The 18,018-nt window shown below is 39.0% G+C and overlaps 1 protein-coding gene across 1 annotated transcript in view; it reads right to left on the bottom strand.

The window, feature by feature from the left end:
* The window catches only part of trim66 (tripartite motif containing 66), a gene marked incomplete at both ends in the record, with an annotated part of 39,475 nt that extends 22,453 nt beyond the window's left edge, over positions 1-17,022 (bottom strand). The window contains 7 exons of the mRNA XM_083890871.1: positions 8,432-9,012; positions 9,609-9,726; positions 11,479-11,625; positions 11,896-12,010; positions 12,154-12,270; positions 13,220-13,349; positions 16,938-17,022. Of these exons, the coding sequence (XP_083746997.1) occupies positions 8,432-9,012; positions 9,609-9,726; positions 11,479-11,625; positions 11,896-12,010; positions 12,154-12,270; positions 13,220-13,349; positions 16,938-17,022 (1,293 nt within the window). The remainder of the gene's footprint in view (positions 1-8,431; positions 9,013-9,608; positions 9,727-11,478; positions 11,626-11,895; positions 12,011-12,153; positions 12,271-13,219; positions 13,350-16,937) is intronic.
* Positions 17,023-18,018: the final 996 nt, after the last annotated feature.

Below are 18,018 nucleotides of genomic sequence, written 5' to 3'. Positions count from 1 at the left end.
GTATAGTATGACGTTGTGGTCACATTTTAGGCTAAAAAAAACTATAAAACAAAAAAAAATTCGATTTTGGACGACATAGTATAGTATGTCGTTTTTGTCAAATTTTGGACCAAAAGTTTTTTTTCAAAAAGTGGTCAGATTTTGGACGAAATAGTGTACTATGACGTTGAGGTCGACGCCATAGTATAGTATGACGTTGTGGTCACATTTAAGGCTAAAAAAAACAATTAAATTTTTTTTTTCGATTTTGGACGACATAGTATAGTATGTCGTTTTTGTCAAATTTTGGACCAAAAGTTTTTTTTCAAAAAAATTGTCAGATTTTGGACGAAATAGTGTACTATGACGTTGAGGTCATAGCCATAGTATAGTAGGACCTTTTGGTCACATTTTAGGCAAAAAAAAAACAATTAAAAAAAAAAATTCGATTTTGGACGACATAGTATAGTATGTCGTTTTTGTCAAATTTTGGACAAAAAGTTTTTTTTCAAAAAGTGGTCCGATTTTGGACGAAATAGTGTACTATGAAGTTGAGGTCGACGCCATAGTATAGTATGACGTTGTGGTCACATTTTAGGCTAAAAAAAAACTATAAAAAAAAAAAATCGATTTTTCGCACGACATAGTATAGTATGTCGTTTTTGTCAAATTTTGGACCAAAAGTTTTTTTTCAAAAAGTGGTCAGATTTTGGACGAAATAGTGTACCATGACGTTGAGGTCGACGCCATAGTATAGTATGACGTTTTGGTCACATTATGGACTAAAAAATTTTTTTTTTATAATTTTGGACAACATAGTATAGTTGGAGTTTTTGTCAAAGTTTGCATTATTTTAAAGACATTATCCTATTATCATGCATTGTATTTATACACACTATAACCATTGTCTGCCCTTTGAAAGTGCTGCAGACACGCAGGATTGAACCAGGGACCTGCTGATCTTCAGTCTGACGCTCTCCCAACTGAGCTATTTTACTTCTTCATTGTATCAGTGTGACTATATTTAAAATTTTGGACGAAATAGTGTACTATGACGTTGAGGTCGACGCCATAGTATAGTGTGACGTTGTGGTCACATTTTAGGCAAAAAAAAAACTATAAAAAAAAAAAATCGATTTTGGACGACATAGTATAGTATGTCGTTTTTGTCAAATTTTGGACCAAAAGTTTTTTTTCAAAAAATGGTCAGATTTTGGACGAAATGGTGTAGTATCACGTTGAGGTCGACGCCATAGTATAGTATGATGTTGTGGTCACATTTTAGGCTAAAAAAAAACAATTTCAAAAAAAAAATCGATTTTGGACGACATAGTATAGTATGTCGTTTTTGTCAAATTTTGGACCAAAAGGTTTTTTTCAAAAAGTGGTCAGATTTTGGACGAAATAGTGTACTATGACGTTGAGGTTGACGCCATAGGATAGTATGAAGTTGTGGTCACATTTTAGGCTAAAAAAAAACAATAAAAAAAAATTTGATTTTGGACGACATAGTATAGTATGTCGTTTTTGTCAAATTTTGGACCAAAAGTTTTTTTTCAAAAAGTGGTCAGATTTTGGACGAAATAGTGTAGTATCACGTTGAGGTCGACGCCATAGTATAGTATGACGTTGTGGTCACATTTTAGGCTAAAAAAAACAATTAAATTTTTTTTTTCGATTTTGGACGACATAGTATGTCGTTTTTGTCAAATTTTGGACCAAAAGTTTTTTTTTTCGATTTTGGACGACATAGTATGTCGTTTTTGTCAAATTTTGGACCAAAAGTTTTTTTTCAAAAAAATGGTCAGATTTTGGACGAAATAGTGTACAATGACGTTGAGGTCATAGCCATAGTATAGTAGGACCTTTTGGTCACATTTTAGGCTAAAAAAAAACAATTAAAAAAAAAAATTCGATTTTGGACGACATAGTATAGTATGTGGTTTTTGTCAAATTTTGGACCAAAAGTTTTTTTTCAAAAAATGGTCAGATTTTGGTCGAAATAGTGTAGTATCACGTTGAGGTCGACGCCATAGTATAGTATGATGTTGTGGTCACATTTTAGGCTAAAAAAAACAATTTCAAAAAAAAATTCGATTTTGGACGACATAGTATAGTATGTCGTTTTTGTCAAATTTTGGACCAAAAGTTTTTTTTCAAAAAATGGTCAGATTTTGAACGAAATAGTGTACTATGACGTTGAGGTCGACGCCATAGTATAGTATGAAGTTGTGGTCACATTTTAGGCTAAAAAAAAAACAATAAAAAAAAAAATTCGATTTTGGACGACATAGTATAGTATGTCGTTTTTGTCAAATTTTGGACCAAAAGTTTTTTTTCAAAAAGTGGTCAGATTTTGGACGAAATAGTGTACTATGACGTTGAGGTCGACGCCATAGTATAGTATGAAGTTGTGGTCACATTTTAGGCTAAAGAAAAGCAATTTAAAAAAAAATTCGATTTTGGACGACACAGTATAGTATGTCGTTTTTGTCAAATTTTGGACCAAAATTTTTTTTTCAAAAAGTGGTCAGATTTTGGACGAAATAGTGTACTATGACGTTGAGGTCGACGCCATAGGATAGTATGAAGTTGTGGTCACATTTTAAGCTAAAAAAAAACAATAAAAAAAAATTCGATTTTGGACGACATAGTATAGTATGTCGTTTTTGTCAAATTTTGGACCAAAAGTTTTTTTTCAAAAAATGGTCAGATTTTGGACGAAATAGTGTACTATGACGTTGAGGTCATAGCCATAGTATAGTAGGACCTTTTGGTCACATTTTAGGCTAAAAAAAAACAATTTAAAAAAAAAATTCTATTTTGGACGACATAGTATATTATGTCGTTTTTGTCAAATTTTGGACCAAAAGTTTTTTTTCAAAAAGTGGTCAGATTTTGGACGAAATAGTGTACTATGACGTTGAAGTCGACGCCATAGGATAGTATGAAGTTGTGGTCACATTTTAGGCTAAAAAAAAACAATAAAAAAAAAATTCGATTTTGGACGACATAGTATAGTATGTCGTTTTTGTCAAATTTTTGACCAAAAGTTTTTTTTCAAAAAATGGTCAGATTTTGAACGAAATAGTGTACTATGACGTTGAGGTCGACGCCATAGTATAGTATGAAGTTGTGGTCACATTTTAGGCTAAAAAAAAACAATAAAAAAAAAAAATCGATTTTGGACGACATAGTATAGTATGTCGTTTTTGTCAAATTTTGGACCAAAAGTTTTTTTTCAAAAAGTGGTCAGATTTTGGACGAAATAGTGTACTATGACGTTGAGGTCGACGCCATAGTATAGTATGAAGTTGTGGTCACATTTTAGGCTAAAAAAAAACAATAAAAAAAAAATCGATTTTGGACGACATAGTATAGTATGTCGTTTTTGTCAAATTTTGGACCAAAAGTTTTTTTTCAAAAAGTGGTCAGATTTTGGACGAAATAGTGTACTATGACGTTGAGGTCGACACCATAGTATAGTATGACGTTGTGGTCACATTTTAGGCAAAAAAAAAACTATAAAAAAAAAAAATCGATTTTGGACGACATAGTATAGTATGTCGTTTTTGTCAAATTTTGGACCAAAAGTTTTTTTTCAAAAAATGGTCAGATTTTGGACGAAATGGTGTAGTATCACGTTGAGGTCGACGCCATAGTATAGTATGATGTTGTGGTCACATTTTAGGCTAAAAAAAAACAATTTCAAAAAAAAAATCGATTTTGGACGACATAGTATAGTATGTCGTTTTTGTCAAATTTTGGACCAAAAGGTTTTTTTCAAAAAGTGGTCAGATTTTGGACGAAATAGTGTACTATGACGTTGAGGTTGACGCCATAGGATAGTATGAAGTTGTGGTCACATTTTAGGCTAAAAAAAAACAATAAAAAAAAATTTGATTTTGGACGACATAGTATAGTATGTCGTTTTTGTCAAATTTTGGACCAAAAGTTTTTTTTCAAAAAGTGGTCAGATTTTGGACGAAATAGTGTACTATGACGTTGAGGTCGACGCCATAGTATAGTATGACGTTGTGGTCACATTTTAGGCTAAAAAAAACAATTAAATTTTTTTTTCGATTTTGGACGACATAGTATGTCGTTTTTGTCAAATTTTGGACCAAAAGTTTTTTTTTTCGATTTTGGACGACATAGTATGTCGTTTTTGTCAAATTTTGGACCAAAAGTTTTTTTTCAAAAAAATGGTCAGATTTTGGACGAAATAGTGTACAATGACGTTGAGGTCATAGCCATAGTATAGTAGGACCTTTTGGTCACATTTTAGGCTAAAAAAAAACAATTAAAAAAAAAAATTCGATTTTGGACGACATAGTATAGTATGTGGTTTTTGTCAAATTTTGGACCAAAAGTTTTTTTTCAAAAAATGGTCAGATTTTGGTCGAAATAGTGTAGTATCACGTTGAGGTTGACGCCATAGTATAGTATGATGTTGTGGTCACATTTTAGGCTAAAAAAAACAATTTCAAAAAAAAATTCGATTTTGGACGACATAGTATAGTATGTCGTTTTTGTCAAATTTTGGACCAAAAGTTTTTTTTCAAAAAATGGTCAGATTTTGAACGAAATAGTGTACTATGACGTTGAGGTCGACGCCATAGTATAGTATGAAGTTGTGGTCACATTTTAGGCTAAAAAAAAACAATAAAAAAAAAAATTCGATTTTGGACGACATAGTATAGTATGTCGTTTTTGTCAAATTTTGGACCAAAAGTTTTTTTTCAAAAAGTGGTCAGATTTTGGACGAAATAGTGTACTATGACGTTGAGGTCGACGCCATAGTATAGTATGAAGTTGTGGTCACATTTTAGGCTAAAGAAAAGCAATTTAAAAAAAAATTCGATTTTGGACGACATAGTATAGTATGTCGTTTTTGTCAAATTTTGGACCAAAATATTTTTTTTCAAAAAGTGGTCAGATTTTGGACGAAATAGTGTACTATGACGTTGAGGTCGACGCCATAGGATAGTATGAAGTTGTGGTCACATTTTAGGCTAAAAAAAAACAATAAAAAAAAAATTCGATTTTGGACGACATAGTATAGTATGTCGTTTTTGTCAAATTTTTGACCAAAAGTTTTTTTTCAAAAAATGGTCAGATTTTGAACGAAATAGTGTACTATGACGTTGAGGTCGACGCCATAGTATAGTATGAAGTTGTGGTCACATTTTAGGCTAAAAAAAAACAATAAAAAAAAAAAATCGATTTTGGACGACATAGTATAGTATGTCGTTTTTGTCAAATTTTGGACCAAAAGTTTTTTTTCAAAAAGTGGTCAGATTTTGGACGAAATAGTGTACTATGACGTTGAGGTCGACGCCATAGTATAGTATGAAGTTGTGGTCACATTTTAGGCTAAAAAAAAACAATAAAAAAAAAATCGATTTTGGACGACATAGTATAGTATGTCGTTTTTGTCAAATTTTGGACCAAAAGTTTTTTTTCAAAAAGTGGTCAGATTTTGGACGAAATAGTGTACTATGACGTTGAGGTCATAGCCATAGTATAGTAGGACCTTTTGGTCACATTTTAGGCTAAAAAAAAACAATTTAAGAAAAAACTTCGATTTAGGACGACATAGTATAGTATGTCGTTTTTGTCAAATTTTGGACCAAAAGTTTTTTTTTTAAAAAATGGTCAGATTTTGAACGAAATAGTGTACTATGACGTTGAGGTCGACGCCATAGTATAGTATGACGATTTGGTCACATTTTAGGCCAAAAAAAAACAATAAAAAAAAAAAATCGATTTTGGACGACATAGTATAGTATGTCGTTTTTGTCAAATTTTGGACCAAAAGTTTTTTTTCAAAAAAATGGTCAGATTTTGAACGAAATAGTGTACTATGACGTTGAGGTCGACGCCATAGTATAGTATGACGTTTTGGTCACATATCCGGGAAAAAAAAACAACAAAAAAAAAAAAAATCGATTTTGGACGACATAGTATAGTATGTCGTTTTTTTCAAATTTTGGACCTAAATTTCTTTTTTCAAAAAAATTGTCAGATTTGGGACGAAATAGTGTAGTATGACATTGAGGTTGACGACATAGTATAGTGTGACGTTTTGGTCACATTTTAGGCTAAAAAAAAATATATATATATTTTCGATTTTGGGCGACATAGTATAGTATGACATTTTGGTCAAATTTTGGACTGAAATTATATTTTCAAAAAAATTGTCAGATTTTGGACGAAATAGTGTAGTATGACATTTTGGTCGAGGGTTAGGGTTATTTGTCGTTTTTTGTCATAACATTTTTTAAATTTTTTTCTAAAAATGTTGGACGATCCTCTTACATTAATCCTGACAATCATCAATATTGTCTGGTTTTAAACCTTTTTGTCCAGCCCTCTCGCTCTGTAATGGCAGAATGAACATGTGGAAAGTGCACGTCTCGCTTCCTCCACATGTGTGATTATACTCTGATATGCAGGGTTACCTTGTCTGCAGCTCCTGCTGCTCGGCTGCATCCCGCGGATCTGTCAGTCGCGGTGCTGCTGGATGCGGCTGCCAGTTCTGCCGGGATGCTCTGGGAACGTCGCTTCCTCCTCGAGCACGCTGAACTCGGGCTGAGCCTGCTGCTCTGCGCGTCAGACACGCCGTCGTGTGCTGTCACCGACACCTCCAGGGACGTGGATCTCTGTCACACACACACACACACACACACACACACACACATAACAAATCAGGGCAGGGTTTCAAGCTGGAGTGCATTCACAGATGCACCTGTTCGTGCCATTAACAACAGGAAGGAGAGACAGGGAGTGGGATGTGTGTGTGGTGAACAAAAACATCACTCAGAGCTCATTCTGTGACTGATTTAAAAGAACTCTGGGCCCCACACGGCTGCATATGTACTGCACTTATTAAACAGAGAACGAGAGGTTTGGCTGCAGCACCAATTATCATATGTAAATGAACGTTTGGAGGTGCAGCGTGGCCCTTTGATTAAGCCGGTGCTGCACATCACTCTCTCTCTTTCTCCCGCTCTCATATTAGAATCTAATGCAAACTAATGCGGGCGTCCAGGAAATCTCCTTTAAACGCCTCAGCTGTGTCTTCAGCAAATCATTTAACTCCCGTTCTTTTTTTTTTAAAGGAGTGCGCGGTCGTAAATATTCAGGCCAAGCTGACACTGAGCACGTGTTCCTCAGTATCATGCGATTAAAAACACTGACCTGACCCATGGACCATGTGCACGATTCAAACCCTGGAGGAAAAATAAGAGTATAATCCCTGTCTCTGGAAAGATGGGGGTGTAGGAATGACTCAAACTCCGACTATTTACCCCCCAGTGACTCATTAATAAGTACACGAATGATTGCACCCAAGTGTTTTTTTTATGATGCTTTGACTTTAAAATGTGACAATAATATTATCTCTAGCATCAGGAGTGATTACAGGTAGAACCTTTTTATAAAGGTTCCACCTGGAACCCTTTTAAAGCCCTTTATTCAGGAAAGGGGTTTTAAAGGGTTCTCTGGATCAAAATGTTTCTTACTGGAACCATTGATGCTACATTGTGTGGTACATTGTGTTTGCTAATGTCGTTAGAAGGCTATTGGATGATTAGAAAACCCTTGAAAACGCTTGTGCAATGATGTTAGCACAGCTGAAAACTGTTTAACTGGTTCTTTGACCAAAGGGCAAAGTTATTATTTTGAATAAAAAAATCATTATTTCTAATCTTGTCAGTGTCTTGACTATATTTTCTATTCATTTTGCAACTCTTTTGATGAATAAAAGTCTGACTTTTAATGGAAAACACAAACAAACTGTATAGGTGAACCCAAAATTTGACCAGCAGATATACTCATCATATTATTTTTGATTTAGGCTTTTATCAATGTGTCTTATTTGTCCCAACACACGGCCTACACTCTTAGAAATAAGGGTTCCAAAGGGGTTCTTCTACAAGGACTGAGGTTCTACCTGGAACCATTTGCTTCTGAAAAACCCTTTTCCCAAAGAAAGGGTTTTTTCCCTTTAAAACCCATTTCCTGAATAAAGGGTTTTAAAATGGTTCTTGGTGGAACTCTCCAAAAGGGTTTTATATAAAAGGTTCTAACCTGGAGCCAAAAAGGGTTCTCCTATGAGGACGAGCCGAAGAACCTTATATGGTTCTACTTAGCACTTTTATTTCTAAGAGTGTACTTCGCGTAGATCAGTTTTGGAGGTAGTTTGCTGTTGTTTCACACGTCTTTGAGAAACATTCGCACATTCAGATTAGAAAGCTCTCACCCTTCCGTGCCTTTGGTCACTCAGTGTCAGTGCAGGTCTGGGCGTCTGGTGCTCTTTTCTCAGCTCTGCTGCAGGTGTAACGCAGCACTGCTGCTGCTGCTGCTGCTGCTGCTGCTGCTGGGCTTCACTCTGCTCCTCCCTGACCTCCTGCTGCAGGTCCTCGTCCTCCTCCAGCCTGCAGCTCACCTCCTCCCAGCTCTCGTCAGCCGCCACAGCTCCGTCTGCAGCAGCCGCGCAGCTCAGCTTCCCCTGATACGGCGCCGGCCCGCTGCAGTCTGCACTCTCCGGAACGATCTCTCTGTGGTGGTGGTGGTGGTTGCGGTGGTGGCGGTGTTGATAAGAAGGATAAGACTCTGAGTGGGAGTGGGGTTGGGAGTCAGCTCCAAGACTGCAGCTGAGCTGGACGGCTCCGGATGAAGGAGGAGGAGGAGGAGGAGGACAGCGCGAGGATTCCTCCGCGTCCCAGCACCTCTGCGGCTGCAGGGGTGCAGAGAAGAGAGGAGGCTGAACGCAGCTGGAGTTACAGAGCGCAGCGGCGTCTGCTTGGTTTTTGTCCAGACTGGAAAGATCTTGTTTTTGCGGCGAGGAAACGCCGTGCAGGCAACACATCTGCGGCTCGCAGCAGGCCTGGTACCCGCAGCCCGCGGCCTCTCGTCTGTGGAACACAGAGGGCAGCGGCACGCAGGTGATGGGCTGAGGCCTGAGGATACTGGAGCAGGACAGAGTCTGAGGAAACGTGCAGTTCCCTCCTTCAGCGGTCAGCTGACCTGAAGAAGAAGAAGAACACAATCAGGAATAATTAAATAGACGCTCATGATAATGATTTCTCTGTGTCATAAAAATGTGAAAATCTATACATCGAATAAAAGCTGACGTAACAGATTATGTATCTCGTCTGTCTCTGAGTAAAAGAATAATCTTGCTGTATTGACTAAAGTGAATTCTACTGTATTAACATCTTATTAGTGGCTTGTTCCTGCATTTATTTACATTCCTTTAAAGGTGCATTATGTAATAAATCGAAAAATCCTCCTAATATGTCACAGAGACTCAGGAATAATGTTCATATAACAAACTGAACTCACCAACAACAACAGTACAGACAAAATATTTGCATTAAAAAAATATTTTGCAGACTGCAAATAATTTTTTTGATTTGAAATCATGTTGTGGCGCCACCTACCGCTGTCTACCAATCATTGCAGTCAGTAGCGTCTCAGCTGCCGAGCAAACCACGGGTTGCCAGTTACGTCAGAAAACGGAACCTCGTTATTTTGAATTTGAATGTAGTAACCGTTTTTGGCCACATTCTTACATATGGCGCCTTTAATAACACTGTTTGTTTTAGTGAGATTCATTTTACCCAGAGTGGAGATCTGCTTCATCCAGTAACTTGCATCCCAGTCGAACTTGATCTTGACCGGACTCCAAGAGTCTGAGTGCAGCGAAGGCTCGAGCAGCTGCTGCATCTGGAGGGAAATCTGTATTTTGCGAGAATATTTATATTTATTTACTCAAGCCACAACGTCTCTACTGTTACTAATACTAATAATATTATCGGTATGAAACATAAACATGCAGAGAGAGGACACTGTGAGAGAAGAAAAATCATTCCGATTTCGTTCAAGCTGCCAACAACACAAATAGAAATCACAGAAATATACTGAAAATCTATCTGAAAGAAGAGCTTCCATCTGTCACACAATTCTCAGGAAAAAGAGGGCAGAGTTCAATTATCCCAAAAAATGACATTCAGAATCATCTAAAATGTACATTTCTTCTTTGTTCATTTACTTTTAAAATGTTTTATCTTTTGTAAAATTGTGTTTCTGTCTGTCTGTCCACATCACTGCAAATGAGCAGCCTCTCAACATCATAATCAAAGTTTATCATATGAAATTAAATAAAAGAAATGCATATTTATAAGTGGTCGACTGTAAATATAGTATAATAATAAAAAAATCATAATAATAAACTTTATTTATAGAGCACTTTTCAAAACAATGTTTCAAAGTGCTTTACAAGGTTGAACCAGGATAAAATCAGGCATTATAAACAATACAGAAATTATACTAAATATGACTGTGTGTGTGTGTGTGTCTGCGTGTGTGTGTGTGTGTGTGTGTGTGTGTGTGTGTGTGTGTGTGTTCTTGTACTTGCGGCATACTGAGGACCAGTGAGGGTTTTTAACCAACAAAGTGAGGTCATTTTTACGGAGTGAGGACATTTTGGCCGGTCCTCACTTTGTTTTCATTGAAATCACTTCCTTAGGTTGTAAGCATGCTATACTCAATTTGTCAAAAAAAAAAAATTCGAATTTTGGACGACATAGTATAGTATGACGTTTTTGTCAAATTTTGGACCAAAAAGGTTGGGTCAAATTTTTTTTTTAATTTTTTGGTCAATTTAAAAAAAAAAATTTGGGTCAATTTTTATTTCAATGTTGGGTCAAATTTTGGACCAAAAAAAAAAAATAAGTAAAAAAAGTTTTCCAGCCCTTTTTGCTCTGGAGCTCCACCTGCAGACATTTTATGGTACTGCCATTCATGAAGTAGATATTTGTAATTGTGTTGATTTATAAAGTGGAAATGCTGGTCCTCACTTTGTCAGCAACCCAGTCCTCACTATGCAGCAAGTACAAGAATGTGTGTGTGTGTGTGTGTGTGTGTGTGTGTGTGTGTGTGTGTGTGTGTGTGTGTGTGTGTGTGTGTGTGCGTGTGTGTGTGCATGGGTGCATGTGTGTGTATGCTCTTGTCTTTCTATGCTTGTGTGGACCACCCTCTGGCAAAACACCTTATTTGTGGGGACATTTTCCCTTGTGGGGACATTATTATGCCCTGGTCCCAAACGTGGTCCCCACAATGTGGTAAAGACAAGAAGGTGTGTGTGTGTGTGCATGCGTATGTGTATACTCTTGTCTTTCTATGCTTTTGTGGACCACTCCCTGGAAAAACACCTTTTTTGTGGGGACATTTTTCCCTGTCGGGACATTATGCCCAGTCCCGAACGTGGTCCCCACAATGTGGTAAAGACAAGAAGGTTTGTGTGTGTGTGTGCATGCGTATGTGTATACTCTTGTCTTTCTATGCTTTTGTGGACCACTCCCTGGCAAAACACCTTTTTTGTGGGGACATTTTTCCTTGTGGGGACATTATTATGCCCCGGTCCCGAACGTGGTCCCCACAATGTGGTAAAGACATGTAAGTGTGTGTGTGCGTGTGCTGTCGTCATACCAGAGCCTTGCTGAAGAGCACCGGGCCTCTGCGATGGTGGGTCGTCGCCCAGGCGATGAACTTCTGAACGTGGTCCAGCTGCCCACACGTCTCTATCGCCCCCTGCAGCTGGTCGTCCAGACGCCGCTGGAAATCCTCGGAGATTTTCTACAGGAGATAAAACACCCGCGATGTTTTCGTGGTAATTACAGGCGCGCGCGGGAGCAGAGCGTCATGACCGCGACACTGTGGCTCAAACTCATCCAGAACTCCTTTTATCTGAGCGATACAGAGCTTCTGATAGTGTAATATTACTCGGAGGCCCACGTTTCCTCTTTGCTCTCTGCGCCGATTGCATCGCGACACCTTTAGATTCATTGCGTGTCGCGCCATGGCTGGCTGAATGATAAGAAAGAAAGAAAAAGAGAAAGTAATTACCTCCAGTTGCTCTATTAATAGGTTGGTTCGTTTGTTAAGCTCGTTCATCATAATCATCTTTGCCATTTTAATCTGGTTCTCCGCCTTCCTGTGAGCAATCTTTACTCCGTGAAGTCTGCGGCGACATGAAAGAAGAAAAAATACATGGATCAGTCCTGGTAGAAGAAGAAAGAAAGCACTTCAGACTTTATGAATGCATGCATAAGCGCGCTATATTTGGCGCCGCTACATTTTTGACCGGTTGCGAGGCAGACCGACCTGCCCTCGATCTCTTTGGCATTGTTCTCCACCGCAGACCTCCTCTCGTCCACCTGCACCGTCAGACTCTCAAAGAGCCACTGCTGATCCTGCAGAGCCTCCCCCACCTGCACCACTCTGATGGAAACACACACAACAGACGATACACACTCCACTAATCGTGCACAACAACGGAATTAAAGTGTGTTTCTCCCTGAGGGAAAACATTATACAACATTATACCCGACGACCTTAGACGCAGCAACTGCAACATCCCGCGAAACAAACGCAGATTCATTCTCAGAGGCGATTCTAGAGTCTGTAGGGGCCCTAAGCAAACATTCCCAGGGGGCCCCTTCCTTCCAACCAGTGTTCATCACCATTATGTTACAAATAATCTGACACCAACGAAAAATGTATGTATGCTGTATGTAAATATTATTTTTTTTTCGAAATGAATGAAATAACATGGAAAAACCTAGTAATTAAAAAGTATGTGGAAATATAAATGTAAAGAACAATAAAATACTGTAAATAGCTTTTAAAAAAACTATATAAACTTAGTAAAAAAAATACATTGCACTGTAAAGAACCCACATTATAAAACAATATCAATATATAGAACAATAAAACTGTAAATAAGTGAAAAAAACATATATAAACTGAGTAAAAAAGATATGCATTACACATTACACACAGGTTAACGTGAGGTGGGGCCCCTTTAGGGAGGTGGGGCCCCTTTAGGGAGGTGGGGCCCCTTTAGGGAGGTTTCCTACTGAGATGTCATTGCAAATTGCCCATTGTTGTTTAAGGGGGACGGGGAGGCGGCTGCTCACTGCACATTTCAGTAAAAACAGCCCTCAGGCTCCGAGTGTTGGGGGGCCCCCTATCGGCTCGGGGGCCCCAAGCAGTTGCCTGCCTTGCCTGTTCACAAGCTGCGCCCCTGTTCCTTCTTATCGTAGATCAGCCAAGGGTAGAGTATGCTAATACAGAAGTGACAAGGCAGTTTAAGAAGAAGTTTTTTTCAAATCCCCCCTCCCTCCCTCACCCTCTGCAGTGTCCTTGTGCGCTGCATCTGAGCACTGACCTGTGGTTTTTGTGGGAGGACAGGTGACAGCTGCTGCAGCACAGGAGGTCACATGACTCACAAAACAGCTCCAAGGGCTCCTGTCTGTGAGAGTGGCACATGAGGAGGGAGCAAGGATACGACCCTGGGCCTGGAGGAGACATAGAAACAGAGAGAGAGCAACACTCTAAATGCTCTGCTGACCTTCTCTGTACTGTTATTATTGAGTCTTTAAACAACAACTACAAGGCCTTGATTAAAAGTTGAATCATATATTCAAGTAGTTTGTCTCTTGCATTGGCCAAATATTATTTATTCATTTACTAATTATTACAAATGTACAGCTTTTTGTTCTCAGAAACTTAATTCATGTCGCTGAAACTAAAACTAAACATTTTTCATCCATTTCGCATCCAGTTTTGTCCTGTTTTTCATGTACTTGTATAAATAACTTTTATTTAAAATACTGTTTTTAATTGAAAAGCTGATTACTGAAGTTAAACAATTATTTGTATTAGGTGGAAGAAAAAAGAGAATCCTTTCGGATAATTTCATGAATTTCAAAAATTCATTTAAATTATTCCTTTAGAGGTTTGTAAATATTTTCAACAGATCCTTCTTCAGGGCGATGCCGACTATTATGATGGTAAATTTCAAGTCATTCCGAGATACTTTTCGTTTTTGAGAAGAAAGTCAGCTCACTGTCAAAGTGCATCAGGGTAAATGGACAATTTCCTGAATTTCAAAAATTCATTAAAATTACTCTTTAAGAGGTTTGTAAATATTTTCAGCCGATCCTTGTTCAGGACGATGCCGACTGTTATGATGGTAAATTTCAAGTAATTCAGAGATACTTTTTGTTTTTGAGACTAAAGTCAGCTCACTTTCATCAGGGCAAATGGATCATTTCCTGAATTTCAAAAACTCATTAAAATTATTCCTTAAGAGGTTTGCAAATATTTTCAACAGATCCTTGTTCAGGGCGTTGCCGACTATCATGATGATAAATTTCAAGTCATTCCGAGATCCTTTTTTTTTTTTTAAATAGATAGTGTAAGTTCCAGACTATTATATCATATGATATTATATATTATATTTTATTTTATTTTAAATACAATAATCCAAATTTGAGTTAAACAGTATACATGAGCATAAGAATCTCTGTAAGTCGTGCAAAAGTGAACAGTGTACAGCTCTACCAGTGTAGATATTATTTAAAATACAGTAAACAACAGACCATAGTAAAATTACCTTAACAAAATACTTATCGGCATATTAACCTTAAAAATAAGAGATTAAAATATAAAAACAGATTGGACTGGATGCAAGACTGGTTATAAGTCCACAAAGGACAAACTCAACATCTTTTTTTGTTTTAAACTTCACCAATAAATTCTACAAACTGCACCTTTAAGAGAAGCAGGTTATTGTTCAAGTGTAAGATGGAGGTCACAGTAAATACCTGATACTCAAATCTGTAGAAGCAGCTCTTAATTCATCTATTACTGCAAACTTATTTCCTGTATTTGGAATAGTTAATATAGAAATTGGGAAATCATTTCTATCATCTAAAGGTGGCCTAAAACAATATTTCAGAGCTGTCACACACACACACACACACACACACACACACACACACACACACACACACACATGCTCAAAAATATCCCACTTTATCTTTTAAATGGGTCACAGAACTCACAGAACTTTGATCTAACAATAGCTTCTTAAAGCCGACGAGCAGAGCTCTGCTGCTGCTGCTGCTGCTGTTGTTGTCCGGCTCACCTCAGCCAACCTTGTGACTGCACATCCTCACACACTCTCTGTGGTCGCGAGCTCCGTGTGTGTGTGTGTGCTGCGTCAACCCCGTTCCACTGACCACATCCTGACTGTCAGTCAGCGCCGTGACGCCCCCTTTTCTCACGTTCGCACATTAAGCCGAACAAGCAAACAGCAGCAGCAGCAAACAGCAGCAGCAGCAAACAGCAGCAGCAGCAGCAGCAGCAAACAGCAGCAGCAGCAGCAGCAGCAAACAGCAGCAGCAGCAGCAGCAGCAAACAGCAGCAGCATCCCTCTCCCACATCACGGTGAAGATGTCGAGGATTCTGCTTGTTATGATTTTGATTTTTGACAAGTTACACAAAAGCAAACGCTGCTGCAACAGAAGCTGGCAAACCAACCCTGACAGGCACACACACACACACACACACACACACACACACACACACACACACACACACACACACACACACCCTAGGCTCCTTTAAATAGCAGCGCACTAATATTAGCATTAGATGAAATTGAGTGAGCCCTTCAAAGATCTGGGCCACGTCTTAAAACTGCAGATCTGCTGCGACTCTCACCTCTTTTCAATCGAGACTGAAGACGTCTCTGTTTCCAATCCTGCACTGTGACCTCTATTTGTTTTGATCTTCTATTACTTAATGTTTTTTCACATATATTTTACCAGCTTGTTTGCAGTTTTTTTGATTCTGATTTTATATCTGAAAGTTTATTTTTTAAGTTTTATACAAAGCACTTTGAACGACCTTGTTGTTGCTCTACAAATAAAAAAAGGAGTCTAATAAAACACAGGGATCTCCAGAAAACTGTGTTCAACCATTTCGTTGCATTATTCACGATGATGGCTCACTACCGAGACTTAATTAACAAACAGAAAGGAAAACAAAGACAAAGCCCAAAACAGGTATATGTGACGATGGCTCTGTGAAGTGTGTCTGTATATCGTTCTTGCCTTGTCCAGTCGGAGGCACTGAGCTGGAGCCTCTCTGGAGCTGCAGGTCAGGACACCTCTGCTGCTGCTGCTGCTGCTGCAGGTCAGTGTACGGAGCAGCAGCAGCAGCCGCAGCAGCAGCAGCTCTGTGATGCTGATGCACATCTGTGCACTGGTAACACAGCCACTTGTTGCAGAGCGTGCACAGACTCTGCGCGAGGGTCGGCTCGGAGCACTCTGAGCAGATCTGACACCGAGGGAATGAAAGAGGTTTAAAAACGTTGGAGCAGAAAAACGCAGGTGAGGCTGCAAACGTCAAAATCAATAACAATGTACTACAACAGTTCAGTAAACACTGATATATTATTTATGCACGCTGCAATATCTGCAATGTCCATTTTTCTGTCCATTAATGAACTGGTTTCTTCACATTTTCACGTAATTATCCTTATTATTATGACATTTTATCACAATAACTATCCATATTGACTTGTTGGCCCACAAGTAATTGTGTTGCTGCCTTTTTTCAACATCACACTTCTTTATTTAACACTTATTTGCTCCTTCAAGTGACGAAGCTGCTTTATTTAACCTGATTCTCATGTCTTTAGCCTCTGCTGTTGACCCTCTCTGCCAATTCAGAGACAAAGAACAGAACTTCTAACGTCTAACATTACTTCAGGGTTTTAAAACAGAGCAAAAACAAACACATAAACCGTGCCAACTGTCAACAACAAGGCCCTAAAATCAGCAGAGTCAACACACACAGAGAGAGAGAGAGAGTGATGCACAAACTGAACAAAACACGTGTTTTCTTGTTTCTGGAGGAGCAAAAATAAACACGATGGAGCACTCTTACCTTCTCCATTTCAGCGCTGTGAGAGCGGAGCTGCTGCCTCTGAGAGAGAGAGAGAAAGAGGACGACGATGATGATGTGTGATGATGCCTGAGCAGCAGAAACACTGACGCCTTCCACCTAAAGGCAGCAGGAAGCCGTGCACGCACAGCGAGAGGCGGCGGCCCCCAGAGGAGACGGCAGCTTACGCGACAACCTCAGCGCTCTCAGCCGCTCCTCCTCCACTTCATCCATGTGCAGCTATAACAAAACCGATGAAAAACATGAGCTAATCCTCTCCCTTAAATAAGCCTGTGCATAATAATTGGGAATTAGGGAGATAAGATAATTATTTTTTCTTTTTGTAGGGCAAAATATACCCGGAAGCCCTTCCCATCCAAAATGGAAGAAGGTAAACTAAATAACCTACAAGGACACAAGGAAGTTGTGCTGTAAGCAACTTTTTTCCGTTTTTTTGGACCAGGCCGTGCGAGGCAGGAACAGGCGACGCGAGTTCTCCGCTCGTGTCAGATTGAGGTCGGACGGCTCGGCCGTGGCCTTCTTCTCTTTCGTCAGCTCGAGGAGGGGCCAGCTCCCTGCGGAGCTAATACGCTCTGTGCCATCGTAGCACGGCGGAAAAAAAAACCGGGTCAGGCTCTGATGAGGATACACTCTACACTCTGTGCGGCTCTGTCTTAGCCTGAGAAATCAATTAAAGCTCACATAGAGCGGTCCTGTTGCACATATATGTTAGTTATGGAGGTCTACTTACATACATTAACTTGTTTTTATGGTAAAAAACCTCCTAGTTGCTGCAAACGAGCCGATAGAAATATGTCTTCTCTGACGCTGTTTCCCAGCCGCGAGATTTGAGACTCAACTCTCACACCCAGAAGACAGAGTGTGTTGTGATTGGCCAGTACCCGGAAGTGACATATTCAGCACACCCGCTCTCAGAGGCACAGCTCCCCCCTCTGGAACGGTGGATGCACTGCTACTCATTATCAAAACATTGTTTTAACAGTGTTTAAAAATAGTTTCTTCACGAGTCGATTGTCAAGGTCCACGTGTCGAATTTTTTGTGAACTTTACGTGTTTGTGACACTTCGACTTTTTTTTACTATACATTTTTTTGTCGAGGTGCGCACGTGTCGATTGTCGATCGATTTGTCGACATAAAAGTCCCATCCCTACTCAGAAGACACTGTCGCTCGTGAAACACCTCCACGACAGACGTTATTCTTCTTCTTC

Source organism: Microchirus variegatus (assembly GCF_963457635.1).
Source record: "Microchirus variegatus genome assembly, chromosome: 6".
Lineage (NCBI taxonomy): Eukaryota > Metazoa > Chordata > Actinopteri > Pleuronectiformes > Soleidae > Microchirus > Microchirus variegatus.
Note: the sequence above shows the minus strand (reverse complement) of the source record. Positions and strands in the feature narration are given on the sequence as shown.